Source organism: Gavialis gangeticus, unplaced genomic scaffold (assembly GCF_001723915.1).
Source record: "Gavialis gangeticus isolate Ggan-Ray unplaced genomic scaffold, GavGan_comp1, whole genome shotgun sequence".
NCBI lineage: Eukaryota > Metazoa > Chordata > Crocodylia > Gavialidae > Gavialis > Gavialis gangeticus.
In genome coordinates, this window is record NW_017729024.1 from 172,811,675 (window position 1) to 172,830,057 (window position 18,383).

The 18,383-nt window shown below is 42.5% G+C and overlaps 1 protein-coding gene across 2 annotated transcripts in view; it reads left to right on the forward strand.

Annotated features, from left to right (window-relative positions):
• Positions 1 to 18,383, forward strand: part of PIK3C3 (phosphatidylinositol 3-kinase catalytic subunit type 3) — a 159,771-nt gene that overhangs the window by 47,323 nt on the left and 94,065 nt on the right. For both annotated transcript variants that reach the window (XM_019518097.1, XM_019518098.1), the window contains exons 12-17: positions 5,087 to 5,174; positions 6,188 to 6,255; positions 11,634 to 11,739; positions 12,608 to 12,724; positions 14,190 to 14,321; positions 17,523 to 17,651. In XM_019518097.1, coding sequence (XP_019373642.1) covers positions 5,087 to 5,174; positions 6,188 to 6,255; positions 11,634 to 11,739; positions 12,608 to 12,724; positions 14,190 to 14,321; positions 17,523 to 17,651 — 640 coding nt within the window. The remainder of the gene's footprint in view (positions 1 to 5,086; positions 5,175 to 6,187; positions 6,256 to 11,633; positions 11,740 to 12,607; positions 12,725 to 14,189; positions 14,322 to 17,522; positions 17,652 to 18,383) is intronic.

The following is an 18,383-nucleotide window of genomic DNA, read 5'->3' on the forward strand; positions in this document are numbered from 1 at the left end:
AAGCCCTTCTGTCAGGCCAGCCTCTGCTCTCAAGACGAATCTTCCCTGTCAGCACCGCTGTCAGAACCCCCCAAAAAACTCTCTCCTTCTCTCTTTTGCTAAACTCCCCCCTGAGGAGGGGCCCCCCAAGTCTTTATGACAACCGGGTAGTCAATCGAGTTGTTTTCTCTAAAGAAATTTCTAGTCCGATTACGTCGTGCAGTCTGTAGACTGAGCATGCGTCTGGTCAGATTACTTCATCTGCTGAGCAGAACTGCGCATGCGTGTTGCCACAAAACTAGGTTAGTTGTGACTGACAAGCCAAGGGTCGCATGGGGGCACATGCTGGGCATGCTTTGCAATTTTCCATAGGCCTTGCCTGCTTGTCTGCGCGTGATCAAACTTAAGTCTTGTGTTGCCAGCATACATTCAACATTTGGTCTGGACATGCCCCCTTGCTGGTAACACAGGAGTTTGAGATTAGGGTTTAACGTTCATAATACAGGCGTAGTAGAATGTGAAAACCGTATCTTTCGAGTAGTTCAGTTTGGCAGTCAGTTTGGTCAGTTGTCCAAACAAAGCAATTATAACAATCGTATACACAGTCTTTCGATTTCCAGCTGACATTTTTCAGATTCTAGTGGCGCCGTAAACGATGCTCTCGCCAGTCCTGATGATTTATTGGTGGGATTGGCTCGTACGCTTCCCTTTTATCGACGGCTTGTTTCTGGAAAAGAAAACAGAACTGGACAGAATACGTTCTAAAATACAACTATACGTATATGACTAATTTTAGGGCCTATTGAATCGAATTTTGCGATAGATCGTTTGGCTTTTGAATCTTGATCGTTGCGTAAGGACCTGGATCGCACTTGAAGTGATTTGTGTCATTCGCTGCTATAGTCACACTTAGTTTCGGGTAGCTTGTTTGTCCGTTCATGTTAGCTTTTTGGTTTCTTCTTTCATCGTCGTTAACTTTAACTCCTTCCTGTATTCCCTCAGTCAAAACGGTTACGGGTTTGTCGGGTATCATTTTTCGTTCATTTTGATTTGCTTCGCTTCGGTTCAGTCTGCTTTCGCTCGTTTCGTCTCGGTTCGTTTCGGTTCAGTTCGTTTAATTTTGTTCTGGTTTATTTCGGTTCGTCGCGGTTCGGTGCGTTTGAATTCAGTTTGTTCAAGTTCAATTCGGTGTTAGTATATGATATACTGTCGGCTGTCGCACCGACGCCAACGGCCATCACTCGTTGTCTTAGCCTCGTGCTACTCTCGTCAAAGCCCAGGGCCCTCGCAAGTGTCCATTGTCTTTCGTCTCCTAACTGCCTCAATCTTGTTTTCGATAAGCCAGATTTTTTCAGCAGAAATCCAAACATCGCTCTCTCCACAGGCATTCGCTGTGGAGGCGAGTAGTTGGTTCGGAATGACTGATTCCATTTTTTCGTTGGCAGTAAATTTTGGGTCGGTTGCCATTGGTACGGATTCGTCGGGTCTCGATCTACCCATCGAAAATGGGTGGAAGAATTCCTGATCGGGTGTGGTTCCAGTTCAGGTTCCGGTTCCGGTTCAGGTTCAGTTTTGTTAGATTGTTGCTGTTGTTCGGTTTCATTATTTTTTCGGTGGTACATTTACTTCGTTTTTTGTCGGTACGTTCATGTTGGCTTTCATTGGTATGGTTTCGTTTCTTCTTGTGATTGTGTTTGCTTCAGTTTCGTTTTTTCGGCTGCTCTTCGTTTGTACTTCCTCCAGGTGGCGCCAGTCCATGTATGGCGGCGGTGACGCGGTCGCAACGGGCGGCGCTGCCGCAGGAGGTGGGCTTCGGGTGGGCGGAGCAACGGGTGACGTAAGGCAGGCTCGGAGTGGGCGGAGCTGGCGGTGACGTTAGAGCGGCTTTTTATTATCCTGCCTTTCTTCCACTTGAGCCCCATCCACTCGGCCTTTTGGCCGTCCTTCTCGAGCTTTTTTGGAGCTGTGTTAGGAGCTCGTGCCTCCTTGATCCGGCCTTGAGGCTCGGGCAGTTAAACCCATCCGGAGGGGTGTCTTCGCCTCCCTCCTTCATATATTTTATGCACTGGGCAAACTGCTGGGTCGGGCTGGAGTTCGCAGCACCTGAAGGTTTCACGCGGGCCAGGGATATGGACCCGGTCTCTTCCCTTGGGCGATAAACGGCCCAGGGGTCTCTCATAATGCAACCAAGGGATCCGGGATTGAGCCGAAATGCCCATTCCTTCCCGCTTGTCCCGCGGAGGGACGGGTAACCATTAATCGTTCCCACGGCCGGGTTTGCGGCCTGGTGGAATACGATGTGATCCCGCAAGTCGTCTGGGTCATTGGTCGGACGGACTTCGCCGTGCCATGGGCAGCTTTGAAGTAACTCAGACTTCATGCCTCCCGTGAATCCTGTTTGTGACGCCATGTCAGGGATCAGGATCAATGGGTTTGAATCCTGTTCGTGACGCCATGTCAGGGAACAGCGGCCCCAAGGTCACGGTGGGCCAAGAGTAGTATCGGATCGGAACAGGTGGGAGTAGCGGTGAGGAGTCTGAGCGGTACGGGACATGTGTGGTTTCAAATGAAGTTGATTTATTTACTTACGCTTTTAGAGCGTAGGTGGAAATCTTGCTTTGGTTACAATATACGAAGAAACAGCAAAGGGGTCTGTTGGCCCACGGGGTTCTTGAGTGAGCCCTTGCTTTCTAGCCGGAGCTAGGGGCGGCTGCCCAAGTCGATAGTCCCAGGGCTGGTCAACAGCTCATTGATCGGGATAACAAACAACAGAACTGTAACATGTAGAATGTCGTGACGCCAGTCCAGTGTGGACGAAACGGGTGGTCGTTAAGATGCCGAAGTCAATGTGGATGTCGAAGTTACAATGTTGTAGCCAGTGGTTGAGATGCGGGATCGTGGTCGAGGTCGAAGCCAGAAATTAGTTCGTTAGCCAGAGATCAATACGGAATGATCAGATCAAGACAAATCGAATAAATCGCAAAATCATAGCTGTGAGGAGACCAGTGGGCCGAAAGCCCTCCTGAGGAGCAGTCCCTGCAGCAGCAGCCTCTGCTCTCAGGATTGGTTCGATCTCTTCCGGTGGGACAGTCTCTGCTAAGGCGCTAAGGCAGTATCTGTTTGCAGGTCGAGCGTGGTCTTCCTCCTGAGGAGCAGTCCCTGCATTAGCAGCCTCTGCTCTCAGGGTTCGGACAGGAGACCAGTGGGCGTAAAGCCCTCCTGTCAGGCCAGCCTCTGCTCTCAAGACGAATCTTCCCTGTCAGCACCGCTGTCAGAACCCCCCAAAAAACTCTCTCCTTCTCTCTTTTGCTAAACTCCCCCCTGAGGAGGGGCCCCCCAAGTCTTTATGACAACCGGGTAGCCAATCGGGTTGTCTTCTCTAAAGAAATTTCTAGTCCGATTACGTCATGCAGTCTGTAGACTGAGCATGCGTCCGGTCAGATTACTTCATCTGCTGAGCAGAACTGAGCATGTGTGTTGCCACAAAACTAGGTCAGCTTTGATTGACAAGCCAAGGGTCGCATGGGGGCACGTGCTGGGCATGCTGTGCAATTTTCCATAGGCCTTGCCTGCTTGTCTGCGCATGATCAAACTTAAGTCTTGTGTTGCCAGCATGCATTCAACATTTGGTCTGGACATGGGGAAGGCTTCCAAAAGTGCCCAAGTGACTATTGCTTTTTCAAAAATAGGACTTGAAGTGCCTAAATCATTTTGAAAAATAGCTAGAGGTTTTGTCGTCTCTATTTAAGGTGTACCTTTTGCTCACTTCAACTTCCCGGCTTGCATCTCAGCATATTATTTTGTAGTGATTCCTGCTGAGTGATTCCTGCTGCTGTTCTGCTTTTATAGAGTGCCCTCAGTTTTCTGAACTCCAAAGGAGGAAGGCTTGAAATGCTGTCTGTGTGGTAAAACACTGTCAGCAGTGAGGTAACATTCACTGCCTTAGACTTGAAGTAGGTGCAGGCGTGTTGCATTTTCATAAGCACAGTGAAAGTATCTTATCTTTGATGCACTCTGCATTGATCACCCTTGAAACAGGGCTGTGCCAGAGCCTGCATGTTTAGGTGTCAGATCTTGATACTTGAGATTAGTTGCAATATGGGTGTAAATAACCTTACTATGTTTCATCATGGCGTCAGTTAGCCCTCATGTCCAATTCATTTGGTAATCTTGGGATATGGACAGACATGCATTTAGTTGCTTTAAAAGGGGAAGGAGAGCTATAGCAGCTATTTCACTCTGTTATGTCATCATGATCCTATACTGACATCAGTGAGCTAAATCACCCTAACTTGGACCCTGAATAAAGCAAGGTAAAAGTTGGAGCAGTTTTGCTGTACTTGTATCAGTGCAGAATCAAGCAGACATAACAGATGCATCCTAACATCTTGCATCACAGAATCATAGGAAGTTAGGATTGGAAGGGACCTCAGGAGGTCACATCTAGTCCAACCCTCCCTGTTCAAAGCAGCACCAGCCCCAACTACATCATCCCAGCCAAAGGTTTGTCTATTCAGGTGTTGAAAACCTTCCAGGATGGATCTTCCACCACCTATCTAGGTAACCTGTTCCAATGTTAGCGAGCAAATTCTTCCTAATATCTAATTTAAACTTCTTTTGTTGAAACTTGAGACCATTGCTCCTTGTTCTGTCATCTGCCACCACTGAAAACAGTCCAGCTCCATCCTCTTTCGAACCCCCCCCCTTCAAGTAGTTGAAGGCTGCTGTTCAATCCCCCCTCAGTCTCTTCTTCTCTAGACTAAATAAGCCCAGCTCCCTCCGCCTCTCCTCTCAAGTCATGTCCCCCAGCCCCCTAACCATATTTGTTGCCCTCTGCTGGACTCTCCAATTTGTCCACATGCTTTCTGTAGCGGGGGGCCCAAAAGTGAACACAGGACTCCAGATGTGGCCTCCCCAGTGCTGAATAGAGGGGAATAATTATTTCCCTCAACCTGCTGCCAACACAGTGTCCCTTGATCGCAATACAATTGTTTGTTGGTCCGTACCCATTGTTTGTTATGTGGGTTTTCTTATCTGATGTGTATATCCATCTGCATGACCTAAATCCCTGATTATAAAATATATACTCTCCTGCTTTATTTTCCAGTTCCCAAATCATGAGTCCTATCCCCCCTGTATCTTCACCACCTCTGTCTTCTAAAACAAAGGAGTCTGCAGATAGTGAAAACCTTGATGTAAGTAAAAAGTTTTAGCTGAAGAGGACTGAGATGAACCAAATGGATGCATGTTTTAAATTGCTTTTCATGCTACTTGAGTTTGACTAGTGAAGTATAATATTACAGTTTATGAGCTTTGCTATTGCTGGATAGTCCAAAAGATAAAGGCTTTTTTTTTTAATGGTGCTCTGTGAGGGGAAAGGAAGTGTTCAAGTGAAGTAAATATAAAGATAGTGACATGCTGATGGCTACCTGAACTTTGTAGGCCACACATTCATGAACCTAATTGCACTAGCAGGAACAAATTGGTTGGACACAATAGTATTGTGTGTAGTGCCGTACGCAAAAGCAGTGACTTGTAGTGAAAGTGAATATTGGGATAGGGAATATCTTGCAACCGCTAGGCATTTAAGATATTTTAAAACATAGAGATTCTAGTTGAGGTCTGCACAAAATAATTATAAAAGTCCCTATTTTATTTTCTCTGCTTTGTGAAGTTCTAGCTTTCAGTATTTTCTTGGGCCAAAGCCTCAAGACACAAAGAAGATGTAAAGTTGAGGAATAAAGATGAACTGATATCTGTGACTGAATTGAAGTTTGTATAGGAATTGAATATTATAAGCATCTAGATGGAAAAGTTGAATAGTCTGAGAGCAGGGAATCCGTCACCCTGCTGCAGATGCAGTCCATGTGATGTGTACTCCCTGCTTTTGCAACAAAGAAAGAAAACTGAACCTAAGATTTTTCATTGGGGTTGGCTCCTTACTCCAGGCTCTAAATCTACTCTGAGGAGTAACTCTTGCCTGTTCTATATGCAAGCAGATATTGGGCACTATTCATTAGCAGATCAACAAAACCTACTCTTGTGACAGTCATGCTAGAGAATTGTATCACACAGTACGACTGTTTAGAAGTAGGCTGCTCATGTAAGGCTGAAAAAATGAAAAGCATATATGTACAGTGAAAGAATATTATACATTTTTTGCTCTAATCCCATTTTTAATACTTACATTTTTTTTAATTTCTTCCAGCAAGACCTCTGCACTTTCTTGATATCTCGCGCATGCAAGAATTCCACTTTGGCAAACTATTTATACTGGTATGTCAGAAACAACTTAGTTTGTGTCATGGTGCTGCCTAAAAGGTATTGAATTAAGATCACTGTGCAAGGTGCTGCATAGAGACTGATAACAGATAAAATTCTCAGCTCTGGTGAATTTACAATATCAATCTGAGTCAAAATGCATTATCAGGTTTAAACAGACAGGAGAGGTGAAAGTAGTACAGTATGCAGTTGCAGAAAGTAACGACTAATCAAGATAGTACTCATTGCCTTATGATAACAATATAGATGCATATGTCTTTAGACAAAGTGAATTAGAATCATAAATTTGTAAGGAATCTGAAGGAGCATTTGATCAAATCCCTGCACAAATGCAGGAATGATATTCTGAAATATACCAATTTATATATAGATTTTGACATGAGATTTAAAAATATGACATATTTTGATATGATTGAGAGATATATCGGTATATCTAGATGTTGGAATATCATTCCTGCATTTGTGTGACTAGATGATCCTTGAGATCCATTACAGTCCTATGATTCTAATTCACTTTGTCTAAACCCATAGGCATGTATATTATTATTACAAGGCAATGAATTCTATCCTTATTAGCTACCTTCTGCTTATGTATAAGTGTGTGTCTGTGTGTATTTATATTAATGCTCCAGTCAAAGTTAGAAAACAAGAACAAAAACCCCCTCACATGATAGACCTTAAATTGTGTCTTTCAGTTTGAAAAACAGCAAATCCTTTTTTCTCTTTACGGTATTTCAGATTTAAATTGGTATTAACTATATCACATAATCTGCCTTTATTGCTCAGTTCATACACTACCTCATGGCATTTGGTAAAATACTTAGTTGGTATAATGCACTGCAAACATGTTGTTCAAAATTTTAAGACTAGCTGTATAAGATGTCACAGATGAGCACAATATTAACACCTAGGTTGTTAGACCCACAAATATTGCTTTTCTATAAGAAATATTTTCATATCACTCCCCTATTTAGTTGTAATTTAAATTACTACCCTCAACGTAGCCCTTGGTATATGTATTTCATAAACACCATTCTTGATTTACCATACATTTTAGTAAATGCTGATATATTGTGAAGATAGCATAATTGGCTTGGAAGTGTTTTGGGCAAATTTAAAATATAAAGTTTAAATGTGACTCCAAGAACTGACCTACCATGACAGTGGTATCAGTTTTAAGACTGTCCTTTCCAGTGTTATGCTTAGATTACTTCTCCCAGTATGCAGCTAAAGTGAGAGTTTTAGCAAAGTGGGGCGGAAAGGGCCCTCAGGAGGTCCATTAATCTATGCCCTGGCTCAAGGCAAGATCATCCCTGTCTAAAACCATCCCAGTCAAATGTCTGTATAATTTGTGGTTAACAAATACCGATGATGGAGATTCCACAAACTCTAGCTGATTATACTTAACCATCAAATGTAGAAAGTTCTTACTAATATCCAGCTTCAATTTCCCATATGTTTCTTTACAGTTTTACAACTCATTGTGAATGTACCAGCATGCATACTCTTTCTGCCTATCTTAGAATGTATATGTTCACAATATGAGAACCTGTTCTTGGCGTTACGATCCCGTATAGCAGCCAAATACTTGGTATAGGCACACGTTCTAGGTTGTTTCGTTTTTTTTTAAATGGGAAATAAATTGATCTAACTTCACTTAAATGACTTGTTTTATTTCACAATCTTTGAAGCTTTATTTCCACATTGGAAAGGTTTTTCCCTTTGTGATACTGATATGTGTGTGTGTGTGGTTTGTAAGTCATACAGTAACATTGGCTTTGAAAACCTAAACAAACTTTCTTCATAACTCAGTTGACAAACTATCCAGCACTCTCGCAACATTTTTGCCTTCTGACCACAAAATCAGCCAATTTATTTGTTTACCTTCCAGACATCTCCATTTCTCAGTGACAAAATCCAAATGTCACAGCTGCAGTTTGATCTGACATAGCCATAAATCCTTTTGGCTGCTGATCAATTACATTTTTCAGCTAACCAGACACAGCATGAGCCTAAAATAATCAATGGAAAAGTACAGTAACCCTAGAAACTCCTTCATATTACTGGGATCTTAAAGTCAGTCTTGTTCTTTCGCTTCAGTAATATACACAGATGGCTAGCACTGTTGTCTGCACATCTCCTACCAATACATATCATATCAGCCCCTTAGCCCTTGCTTCACTCAAAATATCTGCAAGGCTGCCTAATTATTTTCCTTGCAAAGAAGGATAAAAAGGTCAGATTTTAATGAATTTCTTAGTTTTTGTTCCCTTTGCCAAGCTTGTGCTTGACAACAGAACACGCAGGAAAAGCTGTCAACAACCTTTCAGTTTGTTTTCTCCCTAATGGTTTATAAATTTGAAATCCTAAACAGAACATCTTATTAGCAGTTTCCGTATTGAGAGAAAAAAAATCAGAACTAATTTCTAGTTACATTATTAAGATGATTGTCCTTGTGAAAGTCAGTTTTTGTGACTGTATATCCACAGTTTTTTTGTTTTTTGTGAATTTTGAAGCTTTTTATAAAAGTGTAACATGCACAAAATTGAACGACAATTTTTGTTATTTGTTGTATAGCTTGATCTGAAAAGTCTTCAGTGTCAGGGAATCTCATAGATTACAGTTTTCAGTGCAGTAGCCCAAGGGGTTTCTATGCAGACAAAAGAAAGTTCTCTATACAAAAGGGTCCACTGGTGAAGCCTCACCTGAAGTATTGTGTTCAGTTTCGGACCCCACACTTCAAGAAAGTTGTGGTCAGTTAGAGAAGTGTCCAGCAGAGAGTGACTGAAATAATTAAGGGCTTGGGAAGTAAGAGAAAAGGGTGAAAGAACTAGAATTATTTAGTCTTGAAGAATAGCAGAGGGGCAGTGCAGGGCAGAGGGATGGCAGGGGTCAGCAGGGGATTTGATAATAATCTTCAACTACCTGAAGAGGATGGAAATAGATTTAGGTTGAGGAAGTTTAGATTGGAGATTAGGAGAAACTTTCTGACTACGAGTGTGGTCCAGTGTTGGAACAGGCTACCTAGAGAAGTTGTGCAATCTCCATCCTTTAAAACTTTGAAGAGCAGGCAAGATGCACAACTGACTCGGGTGCTTTAGTCGGGATAAACGGGGCTGGATTGGAAGACCTTATAGTAAGTCCCTTCCAGCCATAGTTGTGTATGAACCTATGATTCGTTACTGGGACTTTATTCAAGTCTGTTGCATAATACCTGTTCAAAACTTGCTGTTCGTTCAAGAGATGTGTACATGGAACCATGTCTCACATTCCTCAACTCCTTTTTCATGTCCATGTTCATCTGTTTCAAATTTCTCATGTCATTGTAGCTCTTGTATGAATGAACCAGGGCTTGTATCCTTTACTATCAGACAGTGCCTTTCTTCCCCTAAATGCATATCCTATAATTAACTCATAAATTAAATGAAAAACAAAGCATGTAATAATCTACCTTTGGCAAAATATTTTATTTAGCAGATCTTGAAACTATCTTGGTTAAAATACCATAAAATAGATATTTAGCAAGGGTTTCTGTTTTAGTCATTAGATTTACTTTAATGTGTAATTGCAAATTTCAGCCTCCATCACAGTTGTAGCAGGGTTTCATTGTATATAGGAATCTTGACCACTGACAAACATGAAAAAAAGAAACAAACAGTGCTTTACTGGAAGAGGAAGTGTGTCAGTTTACCCAGCTCGCCCAACGTCTCTATAGAGTGCGCGCTTCAATGTGGCTTTTTGGTGCTTTTATCTAATAGCTGATTCTACCCATTCAGTCTATCAACTATTAAATAAAAGTGCCAAAAAGCCCTTCTAAAGCGTGCTATCTATATAGACGTTGAGCAAGCTGGGTCAAACTGATGCAGTGCCTCTTTGGGGGCAACTGAGCTGAAAGTAAAGTGCTGGATTTTTTTCATGTCTGCAAGCAGCCCTTGAGCATAAGTTGCAAATGAAAATATTTTGACCATTTGCCCAAAAAACACTGGTATTGCAGATTAATGCCCAGCGCAGTGGAGTTGTAATTGTGCCTGATGCCTTCAAGCACCACAAAAACACAAACAAGAGGAAGGTTAACAAGCATCCTGGGTGTGTGTACACGTGCATTTACGCTGGCTTCAAGTTACTGTGCAGTAAGTTACTGCGCAGTAAGCAGGAATAGGCCAGTGTTTACACATCCAGGCGTTAATGCATATTAGCGTTGTGTGTGGACTGACTTGGGTCCAGGGGGTAGTGGGGGGCAATGTCAGCCTACCAATAGGCCAGTGTTTACACATCCAAGCGTTAATGCGTATTAGCGTTGTGTGTGGACTGACTTGGGTCCAGGGGGTAGTGGGGGGCAATGTCAGCCTACCAATAGGCCAGTGTTTACACATCCAAGCGTTAATGCGTATTAGCGTTGTGTGTGGACTGACTTGGGTCCAGGGGGTAGTGGGGGGCAATGTCAGCCTGGGGCTGCTGTGACCTGGCTCAGCGTGCAGTGGAGGAGCTGGCAGGGGGCATGAGGGTGCTTCAGTGCGGGGTAGTCAGCAGGTAGCCCTCCATGCCCTGAAGCACCATCTTGAGTCAGCCAGCTGTGCCAGTGTCTGCATGTACACTGCTGCAGAGGTTTTTACTGTGCAGCAGGATAGTACTTGCTACAAGTACTATGCTACTGTGGAGTAAATTAATTTACTCCAGCTTAGTAGGGACACACATGTAGACACACGATACTTACTGCACAACCTAATTAGTCAGCTGCACAGTAAATGTCTTGTGTAGACATGCCCACTGTGTGTAAAATGGCACCTACTGTCCTTCCAAGAAACTAATAAACACAATTTTCCAAGACATTAGTTGGATAGTCCTTTTAAAATGAACATTATTCTGTTTTAGGACATTGCCTTTTCATCGCCACACTCAAAGGTTAATTCAAGTAATTCTCACTCTCCACACCTACTGAAGAAGGGTGGTAGCGATATATGCATTTGTTTGTGGGGAAGTTCTTTTATTTGCATTGCTACTTTTCTAAGTGCTCAAATTGAGAACGAGATGATAAAGGAATGTAAAAGTGACCAGCTCATTGATCTTCTGGCTATTGACAAGCAGTATATAGATGGCTAATTGGGAAGTCCTGTTCACCATATTTGCCTTGGTAGCCTATGTTAGTGAAATCAGTTTCAAAGTCTGGATATGTGCATGTGCATGCACGCGCTAAGGTTAATAAGAACACCTTCCAGTAGCGGTGTCAGGGACCGATACCCTTGTTTTTATACTTATCAACCTGAGTCAAGTGCTGTTTTTTTTTTCCTTTACATAATCTGCAGATCTTTATTATGCATTGGTCAAGAATTTGACATAATCAAAGGTTAACTTGGACTGTGTTTGTGTTGAAGGTATGTGATAGTGGAGTGTGAGGACCAGGACACTCAGCAGAGGGACCCAAAGACTCATGAAATGTACCTGAACGTCATGAGAAGGTTTAGCCAGGCTTTATTAAAGGTAAGCTTTCCTTGTCAATAATCACACTTTTTTTTTAGGGCTGTTTCCTAGTAAGCACAGTTTACCATGTCACAAGTACTACTGACAAGTTCTGACAAGCCCCTTAATATTTCCATGACTAGTTTTCATTTTGCTGTAATAATTGTGAATTGAGTTGAAAGCAATTTAAGTGTAACTACTAAAAGAAACCTTTTCCTTTTTGTTTGATTGTTATTTTTTCAAACACTAGGCTCTAAGAGATTGTTTGTCATCCTGCATCATGTTCCTTTTTTTTTTTTTTTTAACAAATGTCCCTTCTTACTGCACAAGCTTTGACAGGCGAGGTGACTAACTTATAAAGCAAAACTCACGTTAGTATGGGTGTCAGGAGAAAAGAGTGCTGGAGGACTGGGGGAAAGAAAAAACTTCTGCTTGGCAAATGATGCACAATTTGTAGTGCAGATGTGAAAGCTTTGCTGATTTAATGTTGAACAGCCAAGCATCTTGCATTTCATTTTTACTTTAGTCTTATGGAGGCTTTTTAGAAACTTCTTTGTGACTTGAGTTGAATGTAAGAGTATTCTACCTGCCAGCTTTCTCAAGAAGGAACTGATTTTTGCTCTGTGAATTAGGCTGTCATGCATGAATGTTTGTCACTAAAATTATTGTTGCTATAAATTGAAGTGCATTGAAAGTTCACATAATTGATTGCCAGCAAAAGCAATTTTGATTATATTTTACAGAAAATGCTGTTCTTTGAATGGATAGCTTTGATAGCTGTTCACTTATCATCAGAAACTCACAGATAGCCCCAAGAATAAATGTACAAATTCCAGATGAAATAATTACAGAACAAAGAACTAATTTTCTTTTTTCCAAACTTACATAGGGTGATAAGTCTGTCAGGGTTATGCGTTCTCTGCTGGCGGCCCAGCAGACATTTGTAGATCGACTAGTTCATCTAATGAAGGCAGTGCAGCGTGAAAGTGGGAATCGTAAAAAAAAGGTAAATGACGGATTGAAAACCTTGGTTATCTGAGCTTTGAGTTGGAGCTCAGGTGTGCTAAGTTTTCCTGGTGAACTATCAGTGATGAGGTTATAACAAAGGCATTCTACATTTGTCTAACATGAATATATAACATATGTGCGTGCTGGTGTTAAACATAAAACATTTCAGCTCTTCTGGCCTTTCTGAGAAACCGTTTCCTAAATACCACATTTTCACTGAAAAGTTTGATGCCATCTCCCCCTCCCCAGGAAATGGCTGCTACATATCAATTAAAATTTGGTATATACCTGTAGTTAAACCCTTGGAGTCCATGTAATAGATTATGTGGCATTTATAGCTAGCTTACTTCTTTATTAAGATTTCCCTTTTTTTTATAGTCAGTTGTCATTGTTCTTTTTCGTGGCACACTGTATGCTCAATTATTAATATTTCAATAGATTTAGAGAATTTTTGGACATTTCTGGATATCTTTACTTATTCTTGTTTCCATAGTTTTTTTGCAGATCCACAGGGTATTTTAGGCACCAAATTCCTGTGGATTTCAGCGGAACTTGGGTATCTAAATACCAGTGGACTGGCACCTTTATTTCTGGGTTTCTCGGTCATATTCATTCAGTTTATTCTCCTTAATACCCTTTAGTTTCATGCTTACCAGATTTGGTTGCCTCTCATCTTGCCTCAGATAGTAAGTTTTGCTGGGAAATCATATTTACTTTGCGTGTGCGTGTGCGTCCTTAGCTCTTTGCTCTGGGTTAAATCCTGACCTGTGGCAGGTGGCCATTGGAAGCATTCTTCATGACATCAGACCACTTTTAGTAACCCTTTGGCCAATCTTTGCGCCTCCAGCTGTTGTTAAAACAATGGAGTGTGCTGCATCTGTCTTCTCTGTGTTGTAGGTAGAAGAAGGTAGGCTGAGCCTTTCAACTGTGGGGTTTTCACTGTCTAACATAGTGCAGCGTTGTAATGTATTGCTGATTAAACATATCATTTAAAATGTAGGCCCTATGTCTGAAATCTCATCTGTACAAGCAGTTCTTTCCAGTCGAGCCATTAATGTCAGTAGGGCTTCACACAAGTTCAGGTATTGACAAGCATGAAACTAGTTGTGGGATTGCACCCCAAAATTTGAACAGAATAACTAACTATTACTGGAGAAATATAGAAAGCTGACCACCTTTTTGATAGTAGGTCAATTTACAGAGAAACATTTGAATGATTGCAAGAGTATTGTGTCTACTGTGTGTGTATGAGCAGCTTCAAATGCCTGAAATCACTTCAGTGGGCATTAAGGATGTATGTATGTTTTGAAGCAGTAAATGTATATTCAGTAAATAATGTAGCATTCTCTGTTATCATACTTATATCCAACTATTTCAGTTGAACATGTCCTTATGCTCTTGCTATCCCTTTCTTTTAAACTGGATTTTCCTTCTCATCTAATTAAACTTTTCTGTCTTTTCAGAATGAGAGGCTGCAGGCATTACTAGGAGACAATGAAAAGATGAACTTGGCAGATATGGAACTTATTCCACTTCCTCTAGAACCGCAAGTGAAAATTAAAGGTATCATCCCAGAGAAAGCCACATTGTTTAAGGTAAATGAAGGAGTGAAATGCAACTGTCTCAAGTGTTTAGACTGCTGATAGTTTTTAACTTGGGAATTTAACTTGTTACTTCTGAAACTGAGAGGCTAATGCAATTGATTTTAGTGGAGCCAATGCATGATCTAAGCGTGCATAATGTGTTCATTGCTGTGGTATTGGAGTGCAGCCATTGCTAAAGTGCTCTGCTTGGAAGGTTTTCCTCTGTTTGTGAAGTGTGTGTGTAGGTATGTTCCACATTTAAGGAAGATAGTTTGCATACTTGTTAATACCTTTTGAAAAAATGAGTTTTACATGCTCCTCTGAAAGGAATGAAGTGGTGAACATGTTGATATCTTGTCAGAGGGATTTCCTAACAGAAGGCATGTTATAAAGGTTTGATCTTCCACCTGCAAGTTTTGAGTTAGGCATGATTTATTCTGGTTTTCCTCAAGAAAAGGCATTGGATCCAGAACCTTACACTGAAATTTGCAATTGGATAGAGCTAACCTAATGTTAAAAATATTTAACTCTAGTATTTTGATGTTCCATTAGTACTCAGAACACAAACGGCTGCACATAATACCATCTAGATAATATTTAGGAAGATCACCGTCACCAGCCCACTGTAGTCTAATTTGTAGGTAGCCAGAATATGGTTCATTGGTCAGATTTGTGCTACGTAGGCATGACTTTTTAGGCCACCCAAGAAGGTGAAGGACATCTCAAGCTAGTGATGCCATTTGGGTATCCTTACGAAAAAGAATGGGGTAGAGTCATAGGTGAGTAAAGAGTGTATCCTGTAGATTGAAGATGAGCATCAACCCTTTCTTTTTCGACTGGGCATTGTTCTATTGAGTTGCTACTCTTTCTTGGGCACTGAGAAAGCTAGGAGATTGTATAGTCCAAGTTCGATTTGTGGGACTTGTCAAATTGGGTGTCCTCTGTAACTGCTGATAAGGAAGAGGATCGCACAGGCAATTCTAAAGTTTATCATTGGTAAAATCACAGCAGATGTGTATAGCAGCCTTGCGTGACGTATGTGGGAAGAGGTCAGAGACAGCAGTAGCAATCTGCCACCCCTTCCAAGTCTTAGATAACTCATTTAAAACTCTGAATAGTGTGTAACCTTACTGTCAGGCTGGGTTGCTAGACCGGCCCCATGCACCAGCCCTGGCTCTGCATGCAGCATGTGGTGTACGGGTTGGACCCCACCCAGCACACTGCCGCCATCATAGAGGGTCAGTTTGGGGCACCCCAGATGCCCTGTGTTTTATGCAGCACAGGGTCTGACCCGTGCACTGCAGGCAGCACACATCATGTGCACAGTGAGCCCCAGGGCCAGGATGTACTGCACACTGTGTATGGTGCTAGACCACCACATATCACAGAGGGCTGGCACAGGATGTGCACTGCACAGGTGTCCCACTGGAGCTGGAGCCAGGTAGCAGGGCACCGCCTGTATTGCATGCCCTGTGCCGAGGGCAGCACATGTGGCTGGTCCATCCCAGCATGCACTGGCCCTGGAGCTTGCTGTGCACATGTGTGCTGCTCACAGTGCCATGGCTGCTCCAAAGGGGGTCGGTCCCTATCCCACTTGCAGACCAGATGAGTTTGGCATCACTGAACTAGAGCGACCGTTTTGCTTGTTCGAATAAAACTTGTTCCCAAAAGAAAAGGCAGAATCTAGATATAGTCCTACAGCAAGTGCCACTGATGTCCAGTGCACCTCAAACAGAATAACCTTCATCTTCTGAAATGCCTTCCTGAGGATTAAGACAGTTTAGAGACTCAGTGGTAATTGGCAGGTCTGCAGGGTCAGAAGGACAGAAAAGGGCTGCTGTGTCCGGCGGATTAGTTGCACACGAACAGTTCCAGAGAAACAGCTCAATTAAAAATCTCCATTTGTATACCTCATTGTTTTTGTTTCATTTCTCATTTGCTCAGTTACAATACATGAATTTATTCAAGTAGATAATTGATCTTCTTCAGTTCATTTCATGGGGAGGTGGGGAGCAGGACTGCAAACGAAATTAAATTAGTTCCTCAAAAAAAGATAATTAAAGGGAATTTTCACTTTCACTAAGTAAATTAAGTAGGCAATTCATTAAGATTTCCTATTCCTAGCATTTCTTTGGAGTGTTTAATTTAATTGAGGTTTTTTATTTCCTTTCTGGTCAGTTTAAATTGTTTGGCTCTGACAACTTAGTATACTGTTTCCAAGCTTGCTTATGTATTTATTTATTTAGACTATCCAAAATAAAGCTTCCTTTAATTACAGGAATAAAGTAATGTATTTTCAGGTTTCCCACTGGGTAGAGAGTCTAGGAATTTCACAGCCTAAAAGTTTCTGGGGCCAAATTTTTGCTAACTGGTAATAGTAGTTTCTTGATGCTGAGTTTTAGACTGGTGAGAGCCAGCCTTTTTGGCAGGTGTACCACAAATGAGCCGTGTGCCTTCCCTGAGTGCCACTGGTTGTGGCCAGCATAACAGGTGGCACCTTAGGGTGGTGGCAAATTGAAGGGAGCAGCAAAATCAGCATGCACACACCTCACAGTGGGATTCCTCGGGGGCCACTGCTCCAGGCCTCTGTCTAATGCCAGCTCCCATCAGGTTCTAGGTTCATTACATGAGAGGGTGGCAAATATTGGTTGCCTACGGCGGCAAAAATCCTTGTACCACTTCTGACTGGTCCCCTTTTTCTGCCTGACCTGCTGCTCTGAGTTTTGCTTCCTTCTTGATTGGCGACTGTGCTGCTTGCCCCCTCCCAGTATGGCACAGAATACACACAGAGGATGCCCGTGGCACTTTGCTGCCCTGGGCTTAAACCAAGGAGCACTATGTTACAAGCGCAGTTCTACCAACGTGTAGAGCTTAATGCACAACCAGTGCTTCCTGCACTTCCCCTGGCATAACCAAGGGGATGTAGAGTGAGATGCGGGGGGGGAAATTGCTTTGAGATGCTAAACCATAGAGGGACCTTTTGATTATCCTTGCTAACTTCCACAAATATGTTTTTGTAACTGAATTTGGTGCCTTGATTAGCGACGTTATCACTGGGATGGATCATGCAAGGAGGCCAGAAAGAAAGAGGAACATTTTGTGTGTACTAGAATGTAGAGAAAGCTATTTGTAGCCTAAACTTGTGACACATTTGAAGATGTAAGAATTGGATTTGTTCTGCTGTACATGGTTGTGGCAAACTTTTCTTTCCAGAGTGCCCTAATGCCTGCCCAGTTATTCTTCAAAACAGAAGATGGAGGCAAATACCCTGTAATATTTAAACATGGTGATGATTTACGTCAGGATCAACTTATTCTTCAAATTATTTCGCTCATGGACAAGGTAAGAAGCACTAACCAAAGGTGTATTTTTCTTAGATTTCTAGGGCCGGAATGGACCTTGTAGATTATTGAGTCCAACCCCCCACTCTAGGCAGGAAAGAGTGCTTGGGTTAGATAACTCCACCTGGTTCTTGTCTAATTTTTTCTTGAATACCTCCAAGGTAGGGGAAAGCATCACCTCCCTTGGAAGCCCATTCCATATTTTGGCAACCCTCACCATAAAGAATTTCTTCCTGATATCCAATCTAAATCTACTCTTCATAGTTTCATAGTTGGCAGGGTCAGAAGGGACCTGAGCAGATCATCGAGTCCAACCCCCTGCCATGGCAGGAAAGAGTACTGGGGTCAAACGACCCCAGCAAGGTGTTCATCAAGCCTCCTCTTAAAGACCCCCGGGGTAGGAGCCACCCCCACTTCTCTTGGAAGTTGGTTCCAGATCCTAGCTACCCTGACCGTGAAGTCGCGCCTCCTGATATCTGGCCTAAATCTACCCTCTGCCAGCTTGTGACCGTTATTCCTGGTCACTCCTGCTTGTGCTCGGGGGAACAGGGACTTCCCCAATGCCTGCTGGTCCCCCCTGACTAGTTTGTAACAGGCCACTAGATTCCCCCTCAGCCTTCTCTTGTGGAGGTTGAACAGGTTCAGGTCCCGTTGCCTCTCCTTGTAGGGCCTGCCCTGCTGCCCCCTGACCACGTGAGTGGCCTCTCCTGGACCCTCTCCATGTTGTCCACAT